This window comes from Vigna unguiculata, chromosome 3, assembly GCF_037176805.1.
Source record: "Vigna unguiculata cultivar grain cowpea cultivar isolate G323 ecotype 2 chromosome 3, ASM3717680v1, whole genome shotgun sequence".
Taxonomy (NCBI): Eukaryota; Viridiplantae; Streptophyta; class Magnoliopsida; order Fabales; family Fabaceae; genus Vigna; species Vigna unguiculata.
Window position 1 is genome coordinate 23,225,557 of NC_140794.1, and position 21,737 is coordinate 23,247,293.

Here is a 21,737-nt window from a genome sequence, read left to right on the forward strand (position 1 = left end):
ATGGGATGTTACAATGGCACCACCATGAAATCTTACCAAGAGATTCATGGAATTACGTCCATCTCATACGGCACCACCATGAGATCTCACCAAGAGATTCATGGAATTATGTCCATCACATCCAACACCACCATAAAATCTCACCAAGAGTTTCATGGAATTATGACAATCTCATACCATAGCCATGTTTCACCAACCAACCATAGATTTATCAAGCATAACAATCTCATGCCAATATCCAACCAATCAACCAATCATGATTCATGCACTTATTCATACCAAGCTTATCAATTCCAGTCCCATTATATCATATAGAACATACAAGGCATCATACTTAATTTTTTAGAGCAACAAATCATCCAATCATTTGAAACATACATGTATCCAATCAACTCTGTCAATCTCGCTCAAGCTAAGGAGCTCTCGCTTAGGCAAGAGGAACCCCTCGCTCAAGCTACCAGCTCTCGCCTGGGCGAGACTACAAACAGAGGGCACGTCGAGGTCTCGCTCAAGCTAGCCCATCTCGCTCAAGCAAGAGGCCTTCGCTTAAGCGAGCCCTCAAAACAGAGAGGTGGTGAGTTGCTGCTCTCGCTCAGGCGAGAGCTCCTCGCTTAAGCGAGAGCTTTTCGTTTTGAGCGACCATGCAGCTCGCCTGGGCGACTTCATCAAAACTCGCCTACTCTCACGCGTGCAACCACCAGATTCAAACCAGAAACACACATCATACATTATTCACACCATCACAGCACCATACAATCATTTAAGAACACGAAACAGTCTAACAATAGGCAAAATAAACATAAAGGCATGAAACCCTATCTTCCCTCACCTGGAGTGGAGCTAAAAACGTAAGCACAGTGGTCCTAGAAGAAGAGAGGGGTACTGTAACTCCAACTAGTGCAAGGAAACTGGAAAAACAGACGCATAGAAGCTAGCATAAGGTTTCAACATCAACCCGAGGTAGAACCCAGACACTGGAATGCAAAGAAAGGGGTAAAGTTCAAGTTCGACTTACCCAGAGAAGACGTTAGAGTGAAACAGTGGGTGCTCTGATTGTACCTTAGTAGAGCTCACGTATGCAGTTCTAAGAGGGAAGAAGGAGCTGGTTCATTTCTAGAAAATAAGACACCAAAAGTGAATTAGGGCTAGAATGAAAGGTCCCCTTGCCTTTGTACAAGGGATGGTAAGGGTTTTTGGGCACCCTATGGGCTTGTCTTAGGCCCAACAGACAATGTTAGGACCTTATATCATAATATAGAAAAAGTGGGCCTTACATTCTCCCCAACAACAAAAATTTCCGACCTTGAAAATTAAGACTTACCAAAAAATCAATGTGGATGTGACTTCCTCATATCCTCCTCTAGCTCCAAAGTAGAGTCATCAGTCCTTTAGTCCCAGATGACCTTGACAAGACTGACGGGTATTCTCCGGTGTTCCTTAACTCGACGATCCTCCAAAGCAACTGGTTGCACTTCCATTGTGAGGTCCTCCCTGATCTGTACATCCTTGGCTTCCAACAGATGAGATGGGTCAAATACATACTTCCTCAATTGTGAGACATAGAATATCGGGTGGAGATTGGCCAACTGAGGAGGTAAGGCAATCTCATAAGCCACAGCTCCGATCCTCCTCGAGATTTGATAAAGGCCAATAAACTTAGGAGAAAGCTTCCTTGAGCTAATAGCCCTTCCCACTCTACTAGTTCGGGTCACCCTTAAGAACACATGATCTCCAGTCGTGAATTCCAAGGGTCTCCTCCTTCGGTTGCATAGGCCTTCTGCCTACTCTGAGATGCTTGTAACCTATCCCTCACCATCTTCACCTTCTTTCTAAATTGTTCAAACAATTCTGGCTCAACTAGCACTGCTTGGGATCCTACACTTCTTGCCATAAAGAGCTTCATACGGCGCCATGTCGATGCTCGCATGAAAACTATTGTTGTATAAGAACTCTATCAAAGGCAAAACTTCATCCCAAGCACCCAAATGATCCAGCACGCATGTCCTCAATAGATCCTCAATCGACTGAATCGTTCTCTCCAATAGGCCATCAATACAGGGGTGATAGGCTGAACTCATGGTTAACTTACTACCCAAAGCACTCTGTAATGTCTGTCATACAGGAAGTGAACCGCGAATCCTTATTTGAAATTATGCTCGATGGTACCCCATGTAATCTCACTATTTCCTTGATGTACAACTAAGCCAACTTGGCCATAGACATTCTCATGTTCATTACCAAGAAATGAGAACTCTTGGTCAATCGGTCCACCACAACCTAGATCGTATCGTGACCTCTCAAGGTTCGTGGCAAATGGGTCACAAAATCCATAGCTATACTATCCCATTTCCACACTGGTATGTCCAAAGGTTGTAGAGTTCCACCAGGCCTCTGATGCTCTACCTTCGCCTTCTGACAAGTCAAACAGGCGCATACAAACAGAGCCACATCCTTCTTCATGCCCTGCCACCAAAAGGTCTCCATGAGATCTTGGTACATCTTAGTCATGCCAGGATTCAAGCTAAGACGACTCTTGTGTACTTCCTCAAGGATCAACCTCTTCACCTCAGCATCTTCAAGTGCACACAGCCTACCACTGAATCTTAGTACACCGTCACTACCCAAGGCAAACTCATTTGCTTCATCTGATCCAAACAACTCTCTCACTCCTTTTAAACTAGCATCCACCAATTGCTTTTCCTTAACTAAGTTCAGAAAGTCACTAGATATAATGAATTATTTTTGTAACTTAATTTTTAATTTTTTATAATTATAAAGGGAAAACAAATGTTAGTTTTAGGGTGGCAAAACGAGCTGAGCCCAACGGGCCAGCCCACCAGCCCGTGTTAAAAGGGACAGGTTGGGTTGAAGATTTCAATTTGTCAACCCGTTCTGGCTCGTTCCGTCAACTTGACGGACCAAAGTACGGGCCAACCCGTCCTAGCCCATTGGCCTGTTTTAAAAAAATAAATAAATAAATAAAAGTAATTAAAAAGATTATTTTTTTATATTATATTTTTTAAATATGTAAATATATAATAGTATTGTAATTTATATCATTAACACCTACAAATTAAGTTTCAATTATTAGTTATAATTGAATAACTTAATATGTAAATTTAATAATTATTTTAATTTATCTAATTAAAAACATTAACTAATCAATAAAAAGTCTAAAACATATTTTATTTGATTAAATATCTCTTTAATAATAATTTATATGTATGTATAAAAAAAATGTAAAAATAAAAAAGATTGAAAACTAATTAAAAAAAAAGTGGACGAGCCAGCCCGGCCTGACTCGTCTTTTACGGGCCACAGATGGGACGGACCAAAACCAAAACAGAACAAATTGACCAGTTTTGCCACCCCTAGTTAGTTTGATCGATTTAATGAAATTAACTAAATATAATAATAAAGTAGCTCTTATCTCGAGACTATAGTTAATAATGTTATCATGATGTAAATATGTTTTGTATGAGGAAAAACAAAATAAAGATAAAAGTAGGTTAGTCCTATGTTTATCAATTATTGCAATCGCGAGAAGTAAAATATAAAAGGAAAATGATATTTTAATCCACTTTTTTTGACCCACTTTTAATCCATCACTCTCATCACCCTTAGATCATCTATTTTAATTTTTGTAGTGATGTAATGTGATGATCTAAGGATGATAAAAATGGTAGATTAAAAGTGAGTCAAAAAAAGTGGGTTAAAGTATTATTATCCAATATAAAATAGTTAATCGAAATCATAGTCTTAAAGTTACTAAAGTTGACACAATTTTCGATATTTTTCTAGAATATCAATAAATACGATTAAATTATTATTATCATAAATGATATACAATGGAACAAATAAAAGATAGAAAACATTCAAAGAATTATTGTGATTCATTTTAGAAATATTAGCATACAGACAGACGATGTTGCACATGTTATACGCATTTTTAAGTATACGTGATATTATATTAGTAAGTGATGATAATGTAATATTATTAAATTAATATATAAAATAAAATTATATTTATTAAAAATAAAGTGAAATATATCAGAAAAAATGAAATAATAGCGATTGATAAACAAAGAAAAAAATTAATAATAACGATCAATTCTTAAAAATTTAATAAATAATTATATTTTAAAGAGTAAAATTGATATTTTGAAATGTAAACACAAAAGAGGAAATATATTGTTATAGATAATCCAAGAGGGCATTGAATAAGTGAGATTGAGGTTCGAAGATAAACCCATGAAAATTGATTACGATCCCTCTCAGCCTGAATTGTGCTCAAGGTCTATTTGGAGTAATGGTAAAAACGTCTCATTGTTCATAGGTTTCATCCATAGTCTCTGGGAATTAGTGCAAATCCTTGTGACCTTAAATGTTGCACATTTCTCCATTAGGAAAACTAGAACAAACCATATGTTATAGTGTACACGTGATCCTCTTATCAACATATTCCCTTTATTCTATTCATGTCATGTTCAATAGGTGGTTCTTAAACAAGTATTTGATTCCATGGTATTTATTAGCCATCTCTTTCTATCACTTGCTCAAAGTAAAGAACAAACTATGCAAAACTCAATTGGGCTTGTTTGATCTTAATTGCATGCATGAATCCTCTAAGATTTAGTTTTCCATTTGTAAAAAACAGAAAGACAAAATAAAGAATATGAAAAGGTAATATAAAAATAAGAAAAAAGTAGAAAAATTAAAACTAAAATTTTGCAAATGATTTTTGTTTTTTAGTTTCAAGCACATGGAGGCCTTATCTAGCCTCTGAAAAATGAAGCAAATGTGGGGCTAAAAATATACTCTAATTATGTCCATAAGCTCCGATTACAAAATTTTAAGCTAACACGCAATAGTTAAATTCCATTATAAAATTTTAACAAATCTACCTCAACTTCTAAAATTCATAGAAAATAACAAAGAACTCCAAATTTAGCAAACTATTAGTCTATTTTATAGTCTTGGAAATATAGAATACAACACAACTTAAATCAGTCAAGTAATAACTATAGAAAAAGTTTTAGCCAAAATAGGAAGCAAAGTTCAGATAACCAAAAATACAAACTTAAAGCAAATATGTACAATGAACCCAATTTATTTCTATTGAATTAAAATATCTTAAGAATTGAAAATAAAGCATAGGAAAAGTCCAATCACTATACAATAAAACTATAAGTATGTGTAAAACAAAAGTATCAACAACGTTGTAGCGACAAATTTCTTTTTAATTTTAATGGGGGACAAGGTCATACTCAAACCTCTATGTCTTAATGAGCTGAATGAGAAACAAGTAAAAATGAAACTAAAAATAAATATATAAAAGCATGTGCAAAAGAAAAAAGAAAGTTTTTTTCTTTTTAAAAATCACATCATCAAAAAAGATTTTTTTATTAATTAAATCATCTTGTGAAAATAGTAATCAAATATCTCTTACTTTTTTATGTTTAAAGAAACAACGATGCAAGAAAGAGGAGGTTGAGTTTCTAAGCAAAAGACTAAAAATACCTCATGATATTCTATATCTTTCAAATTATTGATTCTTGTAACTATACGAGCTACAAGAGATAATGAAGAATAACAAATATATTAAACTTAGTTTTTTGTGATTTTTTTATATAAGGACTATTTATGATAAGGGTTCATTTTACCTTTAGCATATAAGGTGTTTGTGTTTACGTGATTAAGAAAGTTCAAGGAAGATTCCCACTAGACATGAAGGTAATTCCTTAAGATATCTAAGTGTGTATGTTCTCTTCACAAGAACTCAAGAGAGGAGAAGAGGATTCAATTAAAAAAAATAAAAAGAGGACAAAGGGATAACAATAAAGGGTGTGAATATAGAATCATAAACTAGAAGAAAATAAAGAAGTAAAAGATGAAGAGAAGAGGAAGGGATTGGGAAAAGGAAAGGTGGCATGCCACTTGAGGGAAGCACCAACCCAAAATGAGTGCTAGTTGTTGCCATCTAAACCTCATACGGCTAAACACAATGTGTATAATTCTAAAAATTATAGATCTTTTATAGGTGTTGGAGAGATTTGTTGATGGCCCAATTAAGGGTGTAATTTTTCCAACAAGTGCACTAGTTCATTTGTAGCACAACAAGGTTGTATTCACAGATATTAGGTTTGATAACAACAATAATCTATAATCTATTCAAGTTTGTAATGAAACAGTGGTGATAAAGGTTTGACAGTTTTGAAAATAAGTTTGAATAATAATAAAGATAAGTGATTCTAATAAAGAAGTTAAGATTAAACTTGGCTTCTTTCACTCAATTGCATTACCCTTTATCCTTTACAAGTTATGTTCTTTACTGTAGTGTTACTGGAAGTAATCTTTAATGTAATTCTAACCTCATGTTTGAAGTATTAGAACCTAAGATTATCAAACCCAAATAAAGTCAACCCTCCTTATTCTAGAAAATATATCAGCTTAAGAGATAACAACACCCTGTCCTTAGAGAGCAAGAAGCCACACACCATTGTCTACAACGTCAAAGGATGACCTCTCTTGCCATTTTGGTCCACCTAAGGTGATAGGCCATGAGTCCAATGCTCCTTTCCTAAAAAAAACATGAGAAAGGAGGTGTACATGAGCAAACAAGGTCTTCAGCTATGAGACCCAAAGCTTCTCTCTTCCTAAAAGGATCTCAACATGAAAAGGGAATTGTCCAAGAACAACCTTGCAAATAAAGAAATAAAAATGAGTCTAGAATTTATTAAGACATAATGATAAAAGTAAACTAAAAGAAGAAAGGTTCTAGAAATGTTTTTTTTTTTTCATAAGCACTATTCTCCATCTTTTTCTCCATCTTTAATAGAGGTTAGGGAGTCATAATTTAAAAACTTGATTTGCATAATATAAATAATAGTCCTATAAAACTAATAAAATATTTGAGTGTAAACATTTAAAATTTAAATCTTTGAAAATAAAATTTGTTAAAATGAAATATTGGAAAATTTTCTCTCATTTAGATTATGTACTTCATGCTATTTGAAAAAAAAAAATTGAAGAACGAATGCAAAATAAGCAACTTGATGAAATAAAATATCTCTACATAGATATTTTATTTTACTTAGTAAAAAAGAACAAAAGTTATGGTCTTGATATATAATCTTGACATTTTAATAAGACTTCATTCCTTAATAGGTCTTTTCAAATTTATTGATGAATTCTCCGAGAAAGGGAAAATGATGAGTGCATATACGGGAATAATCTTAAATAAATAAATGATTGTAGAATGGAGTATTATTTTGATTGTGATTTTTAGACATACAAAATTTACTTTCTTCTACTTTTAGACATAAAAAATGTATATGTGAAAATTATGTGTAAATAGTAATTTTGAATTTGGCCTATTAAGTTCAACCATATATGGGATGTGAACATTAAAGGACTAAGAATCAACATTCAAATAGAAGTTATTAAAGGTCAAGGGCCATGAAAAATATCATCCAATGCTAGTTAAAGATGAGCAATGAAAACTCAAGAGAGCATGAAAAGCATGATCCAAATAAGCTCCATCTCTCATAAGCTCATAAGCTCTTCCTCTGTACTTTTTCTTTTAATTCCTTTCGTTTTCACTGAATGCATCTTGTTATATTCTCTTTTTGTTAGCTCATACATGTTCTGTTAATTCTCTCTTCTTTTGAAGAGAGTTTTCACAGTAGAATAATTTTATAGATTAATCTCATATTTAGTACAAACCTCTATGGATTCCTATTTTATCTTTTAATTTGTATTGTTCTTATTCTCTTTTTTGTGATCACATTCTTATATCACTCCTAGATGCAAGTTGTAAACTGATATAATCTTTAGGGATTAAGCTCACATCTAGTAGGAGCATCTTTAAATTTCACATTCTTAGTGTTTTAAATTAAAAAATAAATAAGTTTATTACCTTAAATCAAACTAAATTAAGTTAATTTAAATTATACTCCCATTAACATCCGTATCACTGACTATATTTATAACCAATTTTCATTAGAAAATATGATTGAATAATCAATGTGATCTGCCTTCTCAAAAGAGAAAATCACTTTAGGAGACCTCCTTGATGCCAAAATCACAAGCTAGCATCATCTATTGATGTTGTTGTCACCATATTGCATGTGTATGGGAAACAAAGAAATTGGAATAGGACTTAATCAACGACTCTAATACCATTGATGGAATTTTTCTTTTTCGAGGGGAAATGTACCAATATAAAAGGGACTCACCCTTAAAGGAAAGATTGTTAGAAATTCAAGTGAGTCTAAGTCTCACATTAGATACAAATGAGAAATTTAAGAACTATATAAAAAAGAAGACTCATAAACTCATTGTCTTAAGATTTTGGGTTAAAAATGGTATTAATTCCTTATGTGAGTTGAACTCTTGTCACATTTATATAATCTATCCCTAATGAATTCTCTCCTTAATAGACCTACCGAGAGTTTATAAATAGGAAATTGGTAATTGACCCTAACAATTTATCAATGGGCATGAAGTCAGAATATTGACACTATCTAAGAGGCATCTAGATATTTGTGAACTCTAAAGTGAAAGGATGAAAACGAATAAGGTTGGCTTGCATGGCCTCATCCAATGGAGGTTTAGGTATAGCTCTTTTGAATGGATCGATCTCTATCAAAAGTGTTGAACCTTCTATTTAGATCTTGAAACTCTTCACAATGTTGAGTTCGTAAAAGCTCCAAGTCTTTATCAATTTTTTTCTGCATACTTGTTACTCTCTATTGAAGGTTCTCCTTTTCTTTTTGGAAGAGTATCTCTATGTGAGTCTTAACACTGTTGAAGATATAGGATCCATCTCTTGGTATGATGACATTCATGTTTAAGTCTGACTTTGAGCAATCACCATATGCAACATGGTTGAGGAAGATTATTACCCGGATTTCACGGTGGACTCCAAATATTCTTACCAAATTTGAACGAAGGGCTTCCAAGGGTGAAAGGATTGAGTTTGTGAGGAACATTAGGAGGAGATCCACCAGCAGAAGATTATTTGAAGCTCAAATCAATAAGAATTATAAGATATTGTATGTGATAGTATAGAGAATGATGAAAAGAAATAGAGTGAATACTCCTTTGATGGTATGCTATAATTATGGGTTTCATGGGTCGATGAATAAAGGTTGAAATGATAATCAAATATAAGATATGATTAATTATTAAGTATACGTGAAGATATCATCATTTATCATTTTGGGGATATGCTCTTAATATATCGAAATCCAAATATTTCAGGTCAAGTTGGTGATGAGATGAATTTGTTTATGAAGTGCATGAATTTGAGAAACCCATTAGGAAAAAAAAAAAAAAAACACAGAGGGATTTTAACTTTGAAAATTTTAAATATTATAATTGTTGTCTTAACCTCTATTTGTTGAACATGTGATTCTTAGTTTAACCTATTATAATCATGAAACACGCGGGTAGGGATCAAGATTCCCTACACTTCAAAATAAGGTACAGTTTTAAAAAATTGTTGTCCCTGCCTCCTCATATTACGCAAACCACCTTTGCTATGAACCTTATGATTTCGCAACCTTTGCTGATATCGAATCTGAATTCTTGTGTCTAGTTAATAGCTTCAGGAGTATCCAGCGTGGTCCAGAATTATCACTCATTGTCTTCGATTGCAGAGACCTGAACCACTTTGTTCAAATTTTTCCTTAGCCCACGTGAACACTGTTAATCTGCCTCCACATGTATCACCATCTTTGTCTCTGTTGCTTACCTAATATCATTTGGCTGCATCTATTTCTCCCATGAGCTGTTTTTGGCTTCTATCGATGATGTTCCAACATTATCTTTTATATTAATATTATAATACTCGTTTAAAAATAATAATAAAAACTGGAATATATTAATGTCTTTAAATAGATCAACATGCAAGTTTGCATATAAATGGACAAACATACCAAGAGTCTAGTTCAGTGAGTTGAACAAAATGTATGAGTCTGACACACATGTTAAAATATGAATTGTTATATTCATCATCAGTTAGGAATGCTTGATAAAAAAAAAATTAAAACTAGTAGATGAAATTCTAGGTCCAAGAAATTGAATGCTAACGAGGAGAGTTTCAAATAGGATTGATTCTCCTCCGTTGGATCTTCATCAGCCTCTTCTGGCAGATGCTCTGAACCTATTTCTTTGTTAATAGTATTTAATTATAGTCTTTGTTGTTTGCTTTCAGCTGCACCCAACAACAAAAGAGAAAACCAGACAAGAAAACTCCAATTCCAATTAAAGTTACCAAACCATGGTTTCCTATTATGTTTTTATTAGTTTACAACGGGTATACCTGTCATCAAACTATCACCAATACACTCAAATCATAATCATAATGTAACTGATAACACCACCAACATGGACAAAATAAAATGGTTAAAAAAGAATAAAACAAAAAATAAAAATCACACAAATCTTGTAAAAGGCTTTCTTCCCACCCTTGCGGGCAAAGACAGTGTTGAATCCACACTCACGTTTCCTATAGATTCAAGTGTCTGAAACTTATCTGGCACCCTTTGATCCTTGCTAGAGAACCCTTTAGACCACTTGAAAGACCCTATTCCTTGTGACAATGGGAATGAGAGTCTTCTCTTAGAATCAGTACTTGTTGGAGTTCCACCAAGCCTTTCTCTAGGATTACTACTAGCACGTACTTTGGCCTTGGCAGAGAGGGTTGGAGCCATGTAGTTTGGCACTGAAAATGGGGGGCAGCTTGTGAGACTCTCATCATCCTTCAGTGGCACATCAAAGGGTGAATTGGATCCCACACCCCTTGGTCTCACAAATTTAGAGCCAGAGCCTGAAGAGTTTGCCTGAGGAGTTCTATATGGCGGTGTTCGTACCGGTTTTGAAGATGTGACTATGGTTGATTTTGTGGACTTTGGTGTGGGAGTGTCCATGTTATCAAAAGCAAAATGAGGCTGTTGTGGTCTTTGAGAGCTGGATCCGGGTCTTGGACTGGTTTTTTGCTCTGAGTATGGTCTTGGAGGTGTGAGTTGAAAATTCTTCAGCACTAGTTTTTCTTGTGGAGTTGCTGCTGCTGCTGCAGGTGCTTGTCTTTCCAACCAGTTCCACCACCAAGGAAGTCCACCTGATCTTCCATCTACCACTGGGGTGTGAGTTGATTTTGGAGTTGCTTTCCATAGCTGTTTGACAGAATCAACAAAGTTATAACATACAGAGATTTTGTCATTCCAAAGACAAAGCCGAAGAGTATAAAAAAAGTGCACAAGTCCAAAAACCGAAGGTCTAGATGAGTTGGCTTGAGCAGAAGGTCTAGATGAGCCAACCCAGGCCGAAGATCGAGCCGAATCAGACCGATCCAAAGGTTGAGCAAAATATTTTTAAAATAGAATTTGTTTTATCCAAACAAGAAATACTAAATTCAATATATTTCAATTACTAGATCCAAACCAACTATTTAAGAAATGAGCAAACTTCAATGGTAAGTAATTCAAGTACTATATATTTCAATTTTTTGGAATTGTTAAAATTCCTTATCCAAACACAAGGTAAGTGTATTTGGTTCCAAGTCTCGGATATGATTTTAAGAAACTAATAGTTATAACTCTCATCTCAAATGTGATTTCTTACTACCTAAGTTTCCAAACATGCGTGCTATTTTTGAAGAATTAAGCAACTAATGTGATCCCACTCAAAATTGGACAAAGAAAAAATATAGAAGCAATGCACAAAGTGCTTTTTTGTTTGAAGAATTAACACTCCTTTTACTTTCAAGGAAATAAAAATATCAAAGCATAAATGGAAGGTGTAGGTTGTGATTGTGAGTACCTGATGTGAATATGCAAATGCCATTGCTCTTTCTCTTTTGATGATTGCTTCTACCTTCCTCTGCAACCTTGCCTCTACTTCCTCTTTGGTCAGTAAGCTATCATCCCACTCTTCATTACCTGCTTCAGACTACACCCAAAATTCCAAATCATTAAAATCACTTTATTTGATTTACATAAAAATGAAATTGGAAATACATGCAAGCACACATTTTTAAATAAAAGGTATATACTACATTAGAATCCTCCACATATTTTCAAGTTATAGTGATTAAAATCTTACTAAGTCACTGACTTCATAACTTGAGATTGTTTGCTCCTAGGATTAGGAAGTTTGCAACAGCTATAATATGCCACCAAGAACTTTACATTTTTAAAAACTTTACTTGGTTACAAAGGAATTAGGACATAATAGTGTTACCAACCAAATGGCTCAGCTAGTCATTAAATTTGAAGATGTTAGGAGGCCTAACAATAGCTGGTAAAGTACATTGCAAGGATTGGAATAAAATCCCACTTTCACTTGGGAAAGGGTAAAGGAAAAGAGAGCTACCTACTATTGTGTACACAGTGTAAAAGACAAAAAACAAACACACAACTTTGCCATTAAGGCAACCCTACAAAGTGAAGGGCATTTGGCCTTTTAATATTGAAGTGCATAAATTAGCAAAAAGTAGCTGACATCTATAATGGGTTGAGCAAACAGGAGTTCTTGATCTTGATACTCAAGACATAGTTATTTCCTGTTACTCAGCAGTTAGCAGTTGAACTTTTTCTTTATGAACACAAGCTACATTCATTTATCCATGTTCTCAGAACAATTGCATGCTCAAGTTAGAAAGGCTTACAGTGAGTTTGCCCAAGATACTGGCTGCATCCTTATCATTCTTGAACTCAGCTTGATATCGTGCCTGGTTTTCCAACATCTGGATCCTTCGAGACTGAATCTGAGATTGAACTCGCACTAACAGTTGCATGTGTTTCATCGCGTTTACTGTCTGTCTCTTCACATTCTGTCCTCTCACTACTCCTTGGAGCCTCACCAGACCCTTCAGTGCTCTAAAACTCCTCCTTGCCTGCATTGCATTAACGTGTTACAAGGTTCATCTTTCTTTCACAAAGTATTAAATGCTTTGGAGATACACATTATCAAAAGCCTAACTTTTTGTTAAGGTGGAATGCATCAAGAACAACAAGTTATAACAAAACGTTTTCATATTTGATTTGTTACCGGTCTTTCTACTTTAATTCCTAAACATGAACCTAAGGAGACACACATAAAATTCTAGTTATGGCATTCAGAACACATGAAGGCTTACCATATAACCTCTGTAAACAGCCTGGATCTTAGTAGCTGAGGCATTCTGATGCCTCAAAGTTGGTTCTGGTCTGTAGACAACCTCCTTGTGGTGATGAGAATTCCGGAAAGATGCAGCTTTGGGAGAGGTAACTCGCGGGGAAGAAGCCCTGGGAGAAGCAGCCCTTGGAGATGGAGGCCTTGGAGAAGGAGGCCTAGGAGAAGGTGCTCTTGGAGGGACATATGGTGGAGTTTTGGGTCTCTCAGGAGGAGTGACTGGCCTTAACCCCAGTAGTTGTTGCTCCCTTTCAAAGTCCCCAAAGATTTTCTCAATACTACTTGGCTCTCTGAAGAGGGGGATGAATGAATTTGTCTCTCCATGCTTTACTTTTCCTACACTTTTCTTCTTTTCTTTTGTGCCTTTGTTATCCGCATCCTGCTGCATTACACAACATGGTTAGATATATTGCTAACAACACTGCTGCTATAACTGACTTGGAATATATTTTTCCTTCACAATTCAGTGTCACTAACTGCAAAATCATTCACTGTAATTCCAGTCACAAATGGCTAATCTTTTTGTCATCTATGGGGATACCAAAAGAAAACCATATATAGCAACAACCAAGAACAGCATACAAAATTCAATCAAGCATTTCACATATGTTACTTACCTTCCCCTTGGAGTGGTGAGTGAAAACCCTTTTGATTGCAGAAAACCAACTCCCTTTCTTTCCCATGTCAGTAGCATTACTGTCTCTTCCTGTAGCAGAAAATGAAGGCAAAAAGATCACGTCATGTGCATGCTGGTGCTATTATAGATGCAATAAATTTTCAGCTAGCTTCAAATATATAATGAATTCAGAACTTCTAAGATCAAAACCATTCAAGTAGGTGCATGTAACAAAAAGAGAAGAGACATAAGACATAATAAATATGGACTAGCATACAAGATTACAAAGAGATTCATTCATCTATAAACACACATAATTCATTCTGCTGTGACAACACTATCTAAGGCTATATATAGCAATCTATATAGGGGAAGGTAATAGCATCTTTTTTTATTATAACTTTGGTACATACTATGTTTCTCTTTAGAGAGTAAAGCTTACCAGAAGGATCCCCAGCAAGGAAACAGCATCTCTAATTTATTTTCAGGCTGTTCATGGCCAACAGATAATTGAATGAATAAACAGCATATGAAATTAAATGAAAAAAAAAAAACTTCATTCACCCAAGAGAATAACCCCCTTTATGCAGAGGACAGAAGAAGAAGTAAACGGTATAGGTTTTAATTGGACACTCATATCAATAAACACACCAATCTAAGGGTACACGACTATATCATTAAAGGTACACAGAAAGAGTATGGAGCATATGATGAGGACATGAGTTCATATCACTATAATCTAAATTAAGAAAAAGAAGGAAACTTTCAACTGAAAAATGAAAGCAAACGTATAAAGAAAGCTGAATTGTCAAAATTAAACACCAAAAAAGAAAGAGGAAAGAGAATTCTGTTCTAGGAATCAAGGAAAATCGAGAAGAAAGAAAATCCTACATGATCTGTGAAATGGAAGCTTAGTCAATTCAGAAAAAGAAGAAGAAGAAGAAGAAAGAAAGACCAAGTTGTGAACATGACAGAGAGGAAACGAGTTGTTCTCCTACAGTTTCAAGAAAAACGAGAAAACATAGGCTTCTGACAAACTCGGTAGTGTAGATTATGTTAGGAGGATCCCGAGGCGAGGTCAGTTAGTGCCATGTTGATGAAAATTAAGAAGCAAAAGGAAGAATCATAAGTCAGAGAAGTGGATGCCCTTAAGATTTATGAGATAACCATAATAACTAACAGATTTATCACAACCTCAAAAGCAAAATCTTGAAAATACATTAATAAAACAAAAACACAAAACACAAGGATCATAGAGAAGATACCTTGTTTTTTGTTGGCAGAGGTTGCTAGAGAAGAAAAGTGGTGTAACAGGCACAGAAGAGTGCAAAGAAAAGAGGGTACCCTCTCTCAACCTCTTTTTTTCTAGCCTCCCTCCCCTTTCCAGCACCACATGATTCTTCCTCCTTGCCTCAAATATCTCTCTCTCTCTCTCTAGAGCTCAGAATCCAATTCTCTTAGGCTGTGTGAAGTTACTTACTTTTCCTCCAGCCACCTTTCACCTTTTGTGGGATTTATAATTTTCTTTGTTTTGTGGGACTTATAATTATAATTTTTCTTTTGGTTCCATGATGCATGATGATGAGAGAAGGAGAAAGAAGGGCTTGGTTGGCCACTTTCTCACTCAATGTGGACAACTTCAACCAACTTTACTTCAATGGGAAGACTATGTGGACACCTACAAAAGAATTACATGCCACTTATTATAAACGGTTGAGTTTGGTACCACGCTCTTTATTTCTTCTTCCTTATTAATTCTATTATAACTTCCATTATTGCCACCTTACCAACATTTTCATCTCCTCTGTTATTTTTAGATCTGACAAATATACTGCGTTGCAAATTAAAAAGCTTGGACTTTTATTTATGGCCCTGCCATCTAGGTGTGCCCTTCTCAGAACACTCTCATCCATACCACGCTTCCTTTCAGACACTGCAACACACGCGCTTACTTTTTCAAATGCTTGCTGATATATATCCGTTGAAATAGAAGAAATTGGAAAAAGGGGATTTTTGAGCTTTGCATTGCATCTCAAGAAGTACTGAAAGGTTCTATCTTGTCGGATATTATTATTTGAGTAGTTGATTTGTAACATTTTCCATGAAATATGGCAGATTCATGAATAAGAAAAACACTTTTTTTTTAATTTTGAGCTGTAATTTGTGTTCTTTTATTTTGATCCCTGCATGATGATCATGATGATGATGATGATGATGGTACCCCTCAGTGCTGTGGTTAAGAAAATAAAATTATTGAAATCATTGTTTGAAGTGGGATATGAATCTAAACAAGTGTGGTTACGTGTTTGTTTTGGCAAACCTTAACTACTTGTGTTCTGTTGAAAATTGTGTAATGTTAAGAATTAAAGGGCACGTTAAAGTTTGGAAAAGTCTTGGTTTGGCTAGAGTCAAAACCAGAGAGGCAGGTAGATTTTAAAAGGGGAATGGTGATTTAACTATCGACTGATGCAGGATGGACCACCTTAAAAATATTCTTTGTTTTATGATTGCTTAAGTTTTTTCACAAATATTTGTCGTTCATACAGTCAACTATTTAACCTGTAAAATGTGGACTTCAAAATATGCAGTGAATTTAAATATTTTTCTCCTTTTGTTAAAAATAGAGGTTTAGTTGTATTCCGATCAAAACCCTGAAAATTATTAGAGATTGTAAATAGATGCTTTAGGATGTCAGTGGAGAAAGTAAAGTAAAATGAATTTAAATATCAAAAGTGGGAATATATTTATATAGTTTAAACTTTTTTCATAAATTTTTATATTTTTAATTAATTTTTTATTTATTATGTACTCAAATTTTATATTATTAATTTAAATCTTTTTGTTAATTAGGTTAATGTGACGGTTATTTTATTTATTACGTATAAAAATAATAGTCATATTATCTATTTAATGAAAAAATTAAATGACAAATACTATCTAAAATATATAAAAATTTTGAATAATAAAAAAAAAATATAATAGAAACTCAATTATAAATATTTAAATTTATAAAAATTAACATTAATTAAATTAAAATAGAATGCAAATTAAAAATATTTCGTTAAAGAAAAATAAATAAATAAAATATACGAAAAATAATGGAGTAAATTATATTATTTTTTTAAATTATTTCTCTCATTTTTTTTTCTGTCACCAGAATTTCATCTTTTATTCACTCATTCTCTTTTATCTTCCTAAGAAAAGTAGGTGCGAAGAAATTACAAGGAGTTGAAGACAAATATTGAAACAGAAAAAGGTTGCTGGTTTTTCTTTTGCCTAGAGAGTTATCCAGCAATTATTACAAGGTTGAGATCAAATGATGAACTCAGTACACTAATTTATATATACAAGTTTACCTATGTAAAAGGGTCTTCAGTTATATATATCACATAACTTTTTCTTTTTTTTAATTTTCATAGTATTTCTGTTTTTCTTTTTTTTAATTTTCATAGTATTTCTGTTCAACGCAAGACTTTTTTAAAAATTTATTTTTAATAATACTTTTCTTTAAATTTATCAGAATATAACTATTTTAAAGATAAAAATTATTTTTTATTTTTATAATATTTAAACTTTATATCATGTTAATATATTTTAATGAAAAATTTTTATTAAATTTAATTCTTAAGATGTGAGTAAGCTAGAATTATAGTTTGGTTTATTTTAAAAAAACTCTAATATTAAATATATGTTAAATCTTGTATTTATTTTTGAGAAAATATATTTTAATGAAATTTTTTTATAAAATTTAATTCTTAAGATGTGAGTAAGCTAGAATTATAGTTTGGTTTATTTAAAAAAACTCCAATATTAAATATATTTTAAATCGTGTATTTATTTTTGAGAAAATATATGTTAATGAAAAAGTTTTATAAAATTTAATTCTTAATATGTGAGTACGTTTAAGATGATAACGAGCATATAAGTTATCAATCTCATACTAAAAAATTCATCTTTTTACTCATTTTGTAGAAAATAGGATTTTAAAAGTGATATTGGTTTAAATATAATAAGACTCGATTATTTTAATATTAAAAAGTTTTAGTATAAAAAAAATTATTTTAAACGAGTTTTACTATTTTTTAATATCAAAGACCACAAGGATGATTCTCTTGGCGAACTCTTCCTTTTTGTCCGATCAGTTTCTTCATCCATGTAAGTTAAACTTTTGCTTATTTTTTTGTGGGTCATCTCTATTTTGGCTTGCATGCCATCTTTCTTTTGGTTGCATATGTCATTTAAGTTATCAATATGACTCTTTGTTGATCAACTAATTACCTTTGTGATGTGTCTATGTGTAGATAGAGCATCCTGTTAAGCTAAAGGTGTTGAGTTGTCTTAGGGTTGTTTGTGCAGTTTGTCAAGTAAGGAAAGCTATTTGTTGTCTATGGCAAAAATTGATGGTTGCATGTTGATGCTTTTAAATTAAGAAACAAGATTAATTGTCATTGATGAATTTTAATATAGCATGTATGATGGTTGTAATCTAGTATGATGATTGATATTGGCATGTTTGTGATTGATTCAGTTTGCTAATTATCATTAATTGTATGAGTGATTTTAGTATGTAAATTGTTTAATCAGTCTTGTTTGATTGGTTGATTGATTATGAAGAAATTTGGGAAAAGGTAGGATTTGAGTCATTGATCAAATTGGTACCAACTCCTATGATTTAACGACTATCTTAGACCAATACCCAAAGGAGGAGTACCAATTTGAGTTATGAAACAAGTCCTTATTTCCAAATAACCTTAAATTGAGATTGTTGATATCTGATACAACGTTGAGCCTCACCATGACAACGTTAAGCGCTAGTTTTTACGAGCTGATTGACGCTAAGCCTCACCATGGCAACACTGAGCACTAGTTTTTACGAATTGATCAGTGTTGGGTGCCACTTTCTGGTGTTTGGGCGCTACCCAAATTTTCAACATTGCGTCCTCTTGGCAAAATGGAGATTCTTGCTTCATTAACCGTCAAATCAAGCTGAAATTTTGACAACTAATCATAGACACATGAATATTCACTTTGACCAGTGGGATCTTTGTTTTGGAGTATGTGGTTAGAGAATGGTTTTCATTGTTTGGATATACTTTATATATGAGGTCGTTTGCCTTGTTTTCTTGTTTTTGTTGTTTTGGTTACTTTGGACATTTTGTGTATGCTTGAACTGAATTCTATAGTCTTTATTGCTATAAATTGAATTGAATATATGGTTATGAGCATAAGCTGTGTTGTTGATGAAAGAGTATGAAGGAGGACTTCTAAGTGGTGTTATTTTAGTGTATACATTGACATAAGGATTCATTTTGGTTTATATCCTTTCTCTAATAAACATTCACACTCAAGTAGAATGAAGCGGGTTATGTGGTGAAGAGAAGAAGGATGTCCTAGCCACTATACTTGATCAAGTCTTGTACACAAAGGGAATTTACCTTGTGAGTGGTTGGGTGATAACCCCTTAAGGCCAAACTCTATAGAGTTTGGGAACCACCGCATGTGCAGGCTATAAGATCCGCTAAATTTAAATTAATTAAATAAATGATTAATTAATAAATGCGGGTAGTGAGAGCCTTTATGACATTTAATGTTGGTTGTTGTGATGTGGAAAAGTACTAGCACAAATAAGTGAGTACTTTGTGGTGTTGAGAGGACTTAGGTTCAAGTCCTACATATACCAATTATGTATTATTTAATTTATTACTATTTTAATAATGTGTTGGATCATGATAAGTGATAATATAATCCTATATTTATAGAAATTATCATGAAACATGAATAGGTTGAATGGTTGTGCATTAAGTTGACATTGGCATGGTTATGTGTTCAAATCTTGGTAGGCCCAAAATTAAACTCTCTTTTTGCTAATTTTCTTTTTGGGGACTGCGTAAATGATCATGAAATAGTTATTGAATGACCATTAAGCTAAGGTTAATGCCAATTTTCGTTTTTGGCCATTAACCACAATTAAGATCCAAATTAAAAAGGAAAATTAAGGAAAAGATAAGAGTTTTGATTACTATTAGGTGCCTAATTGGCCAAGGATGTAACTAATGTGTCTAAGTGTCGAATAGGCTGGCATGAGCTTGAAAAGAATAACTGAATAATGACAAATTAGGTTTATATTAAGGATTTGGGAAAGGGTATACTATTGGTCATTAGAGTTGATAAGGATGAATGTATGAGCTGGTATACTTGGGACAACCTAAAGCTAATGGAAAGCAACTGGGACAAGATATGATAATTGTAGGCAGTGATAGCCATAGTTAGCTAAGTATCTGGGTTATGATAAGTGATGAGGTAATGAATGGTGTGTAAGAAACTCAACAGGCTGTGAAAAATCAGTACCTTACATTGTATTGGTATAGCGCCTGACGGTAAAATTGAATCCGTCAGGCAATAGCTACAAAAAGAGTGGGCTCTGGAACAGAGTGGTGCCTGGCGGTGAGGATGATTCCGCCAGGCGGTTCAGAGGCGTGTTTTGCCCAACGATAACGCATAGATCAGGCCTATGTTTTGCTTGCTTTGGATGTGTGTGGTCTACAAGGCTTTGATGATATCTCAAAGGTCGGCATGTTGTTCCTTGAGTTGTGGCTCAGAATGTATCCCTTGAGTTGTGGCTCGGGATAAGGGTTAAGCACGTGGCATTCCTTAAGTTGTGGCTCGGAATGGCATCTCTTGAGTTGTGGCTCGGGATGGCGGATGAACACGAGGAACTCTTGAGTTGTGGCTCGGGTTGGCGAGTGTTGTCGGTGTGAGTGTGTGTGTGTTGTGGCACGTACGGATGGGTCCACTGAGATTGCCCTCCTCAGTATCAATCTGACGAGTTTGGTAGTCTTGGGACGTTACGAAGGTTATTCGTATTGGGAACTCCACCTGGCGTTACGAAGTGTGGTCCGTTGCATGGTTTCCTGCACGTGTTACACTAGTTGTGGTTGGTAGGTGTGGCATCAAGACATCTTGAGGTATTCGTCAAAAGACGTAGAAGACATGTAACATGGTGTTGGCCATATGACATGAAATCAAAGGATGGAATTCCTTTGGTGTGCTTATATTGATATATATATATATATATATATATATATATGTGTGTGTGTGTGTGTGTGTGTGTGTGTGTGTGTGTGTGTGTGTGTGCGTGTGTGTGTATGTGTGTTTTATATGTATGATTGTTTCATTGTTATCTCACCCTATCTGCTTGTGTTTGGTGATGATCGTGTACGTGGTACATGGGAGCAAATGATGTTGCATGTGGATCTAGTGAGGCATAAAGTTGGAGCGGGCCTAGTCTGGGAGAAAAGATTTATCCGATGTTTTTAAGTTTATAGGTTTTAATTGATTTGTAAACTTTCATATTATTAGACTCTAATTATATAATTGAGTTTTATATAATTATGGATTTGAGGTATTTCATAAAGACGTAATAAAGTTTTTAAATTTCCGGCATTTTTGGGAAATGATATTTCAATAAATGAAGTTTATTTATTATTTCTTTATTTTATTATTTAAATTTGTAATATCCGGTTGGGATGTTACATAGGCCATCAGGGGATTCGATGTTAGTTGCATGTATTCGGATAATTGAGTTTAGTGTCAACTGCTTGTGTGATTATAGATATAAATATGTTATATACCATGTTTGTAGGTTTTTGGCATGATATCAATATATGTATGAATATTTCTTGTGTAAACTAGCTTACCTTATTGTGTGTTTTGTGTCTTCTTATGTTGTTCGTCTCTTCTTTTGTGATGATCACCTATTTGGTGGGAGCATATGAAGTTGCAGGTGTAGAGGCACCTCTGGTGGATGAGGAGCTATCAATTAGTGTAATGGAAGATCTCGAGGAATTTTAGTAAGTAGTTAGTTTTGTATAGAGTTTGCTTGTTGGTTTAGTTTAAATGTATAGATGATATATTTTTATAATATTATCTTTTGTAAGACTGT

At 33.9% G+C, this 21,737-nt stretch overlaps 2 protein-coding genes and 1 long non-coding RNA gene across 7 annotated transcripts; 1 reads left to right on the forward strand and 2 right to left on the reverse strand.

Annotated features, from left to right (window-relative positions):
• Window positions 1–1,388: 1,388 nt before the first annotated feature.
• LOC146887610 (uncharacterized) lies at window positions 1,389–2,508 on the reverse strand. The gene is made up of 3 exons (XM_085670304.1): window positions 2,340–2,508; window positions 1,803–1,932; window positions 1,389–1,713 (listed from the first exon to the last, which is right to left on the reverse strand). Exons 1-3 carry the CDS (start codon window positions 2,506–2,508, stop codon window positions 1,389–1,391), a joined length of 624 nt encoding a protein of 207 aa, XP_085526430.1.
• Window positions 2,509–10,263: 7,755 nt separating this feature from the next.
• On the reverse strand, window positions 10,264–15,333 carry LOC114176810 (protein IQ-DOMAIN 13-like). Of its 4 annotated transcripts, none has more exons than XM_028061976.2 (7): window positions 15,061–15,305; window positions 14,238–14,284; window positions 13,797–13,885; window positions 13,145–13,558; window positions 12,674–12,901; window positions 11,827–11,955; window positions 10,264–11,180 (listed from the first exon to the last, which is right to left on the reverse strand). In XM_028061976.2, exons 3-7 carry the CDS (start codon window positions 13,860–13,862, stop codon window positions 10,440–10,442), a joined length of 1,578 nt encoding a protein of 525 aa, XP_027917777.1. In that variant the 5' UTR covers window positions 13,863–13,885; window positions 14,238–14,284; window positions 15,061–15,305; the 3' UTR covers window positions 10,264–10,439. The 4 variants fall into 4 exon arrangements, with proteins under 4 accessions (XP_027917777.1, XP_027917775.1, XP_027917778.1 ...); XM_028061974.2 differs by having other exon boundaries at window positions 13,145–13,561; XM_028061977.2 differs by lacking the exon at window positions 14,238–14,284 and having other exon boundaries at window positions 15,061–15,333.
• A 37-nt stretch (window positions 15,334–15,370) lies between these two features.
• On the forward strand, window positions 15,371–15,942 carry LOC146887611 (uncharacterized). 2 transcript variants are annotated; one of them, XR_014993834.1, is made up of 2 exons: window positions 15,371–15,507; window positions 15,613–15,942. It is a non-coding gene; the product is annotated as an uncharacterized LOC146887611 (long non-coding RNA). The 2 variants fall into 2 exon arrangements; XR_014993835.1 differs by having other exon boundaries at window positions 15,383–15,517.
• The last annotated feature ends 5,795 nt before the right edge of the window (window positions 15,943–21,737 follow it).

What these genes read in the sequence shown, in the direction of transcription:
- LOC146887610 (XM_085670304.1), bottom strand. Translation starts at nt 2,508, where the DNA reads ATGACTAAGATGTACCAAGATCTCATGGAGACCTTTTGGTGGCAGGGC. An exon ending in ACCAGTGTGGAAATGGGATA is followed by an intron (nt 1,933 to 2,339) that starts GTATAGCTATGG and finishes ATACAACAATAG; the next exon opens with TTTTCATGCGAGCATCGACA. An exon ending in GTGAAGATGGTGAGGGATAG is followed by an intron (nt 1,714 to 1,802) that starts GTTACAAGCATC and finishes TGTGTTCTTAAG; the next exon opens with GGTGACCCGAACTAGTAGAG.
- LOC114176810 (XM_028061975.2), bottom strand. Translation starts at nt 13,862, where the DNA reads ATGGGAAAGAAAGGGAGTTGGTTTTCTGCAATCAAAAGGGTTTTCACT. An exon ending in CTGTTTACAGAGGTTATATG is followed by an intron (nt 12,902 to 13,144) that starts GTAAGCCTTCAT and finishes AATGCAATGCAG; the next exon opens with GCAAGGAGGAGTTTTAGAGC. An exon ending in CATTTGCATATTCACATCAG is followed by an intron (nt 11,181 to 11,826) that starts GTACTCACAATC and finishes TCTGTCAAACAG; the next exon opens with CTATGGAAAGCAACTCCAAA.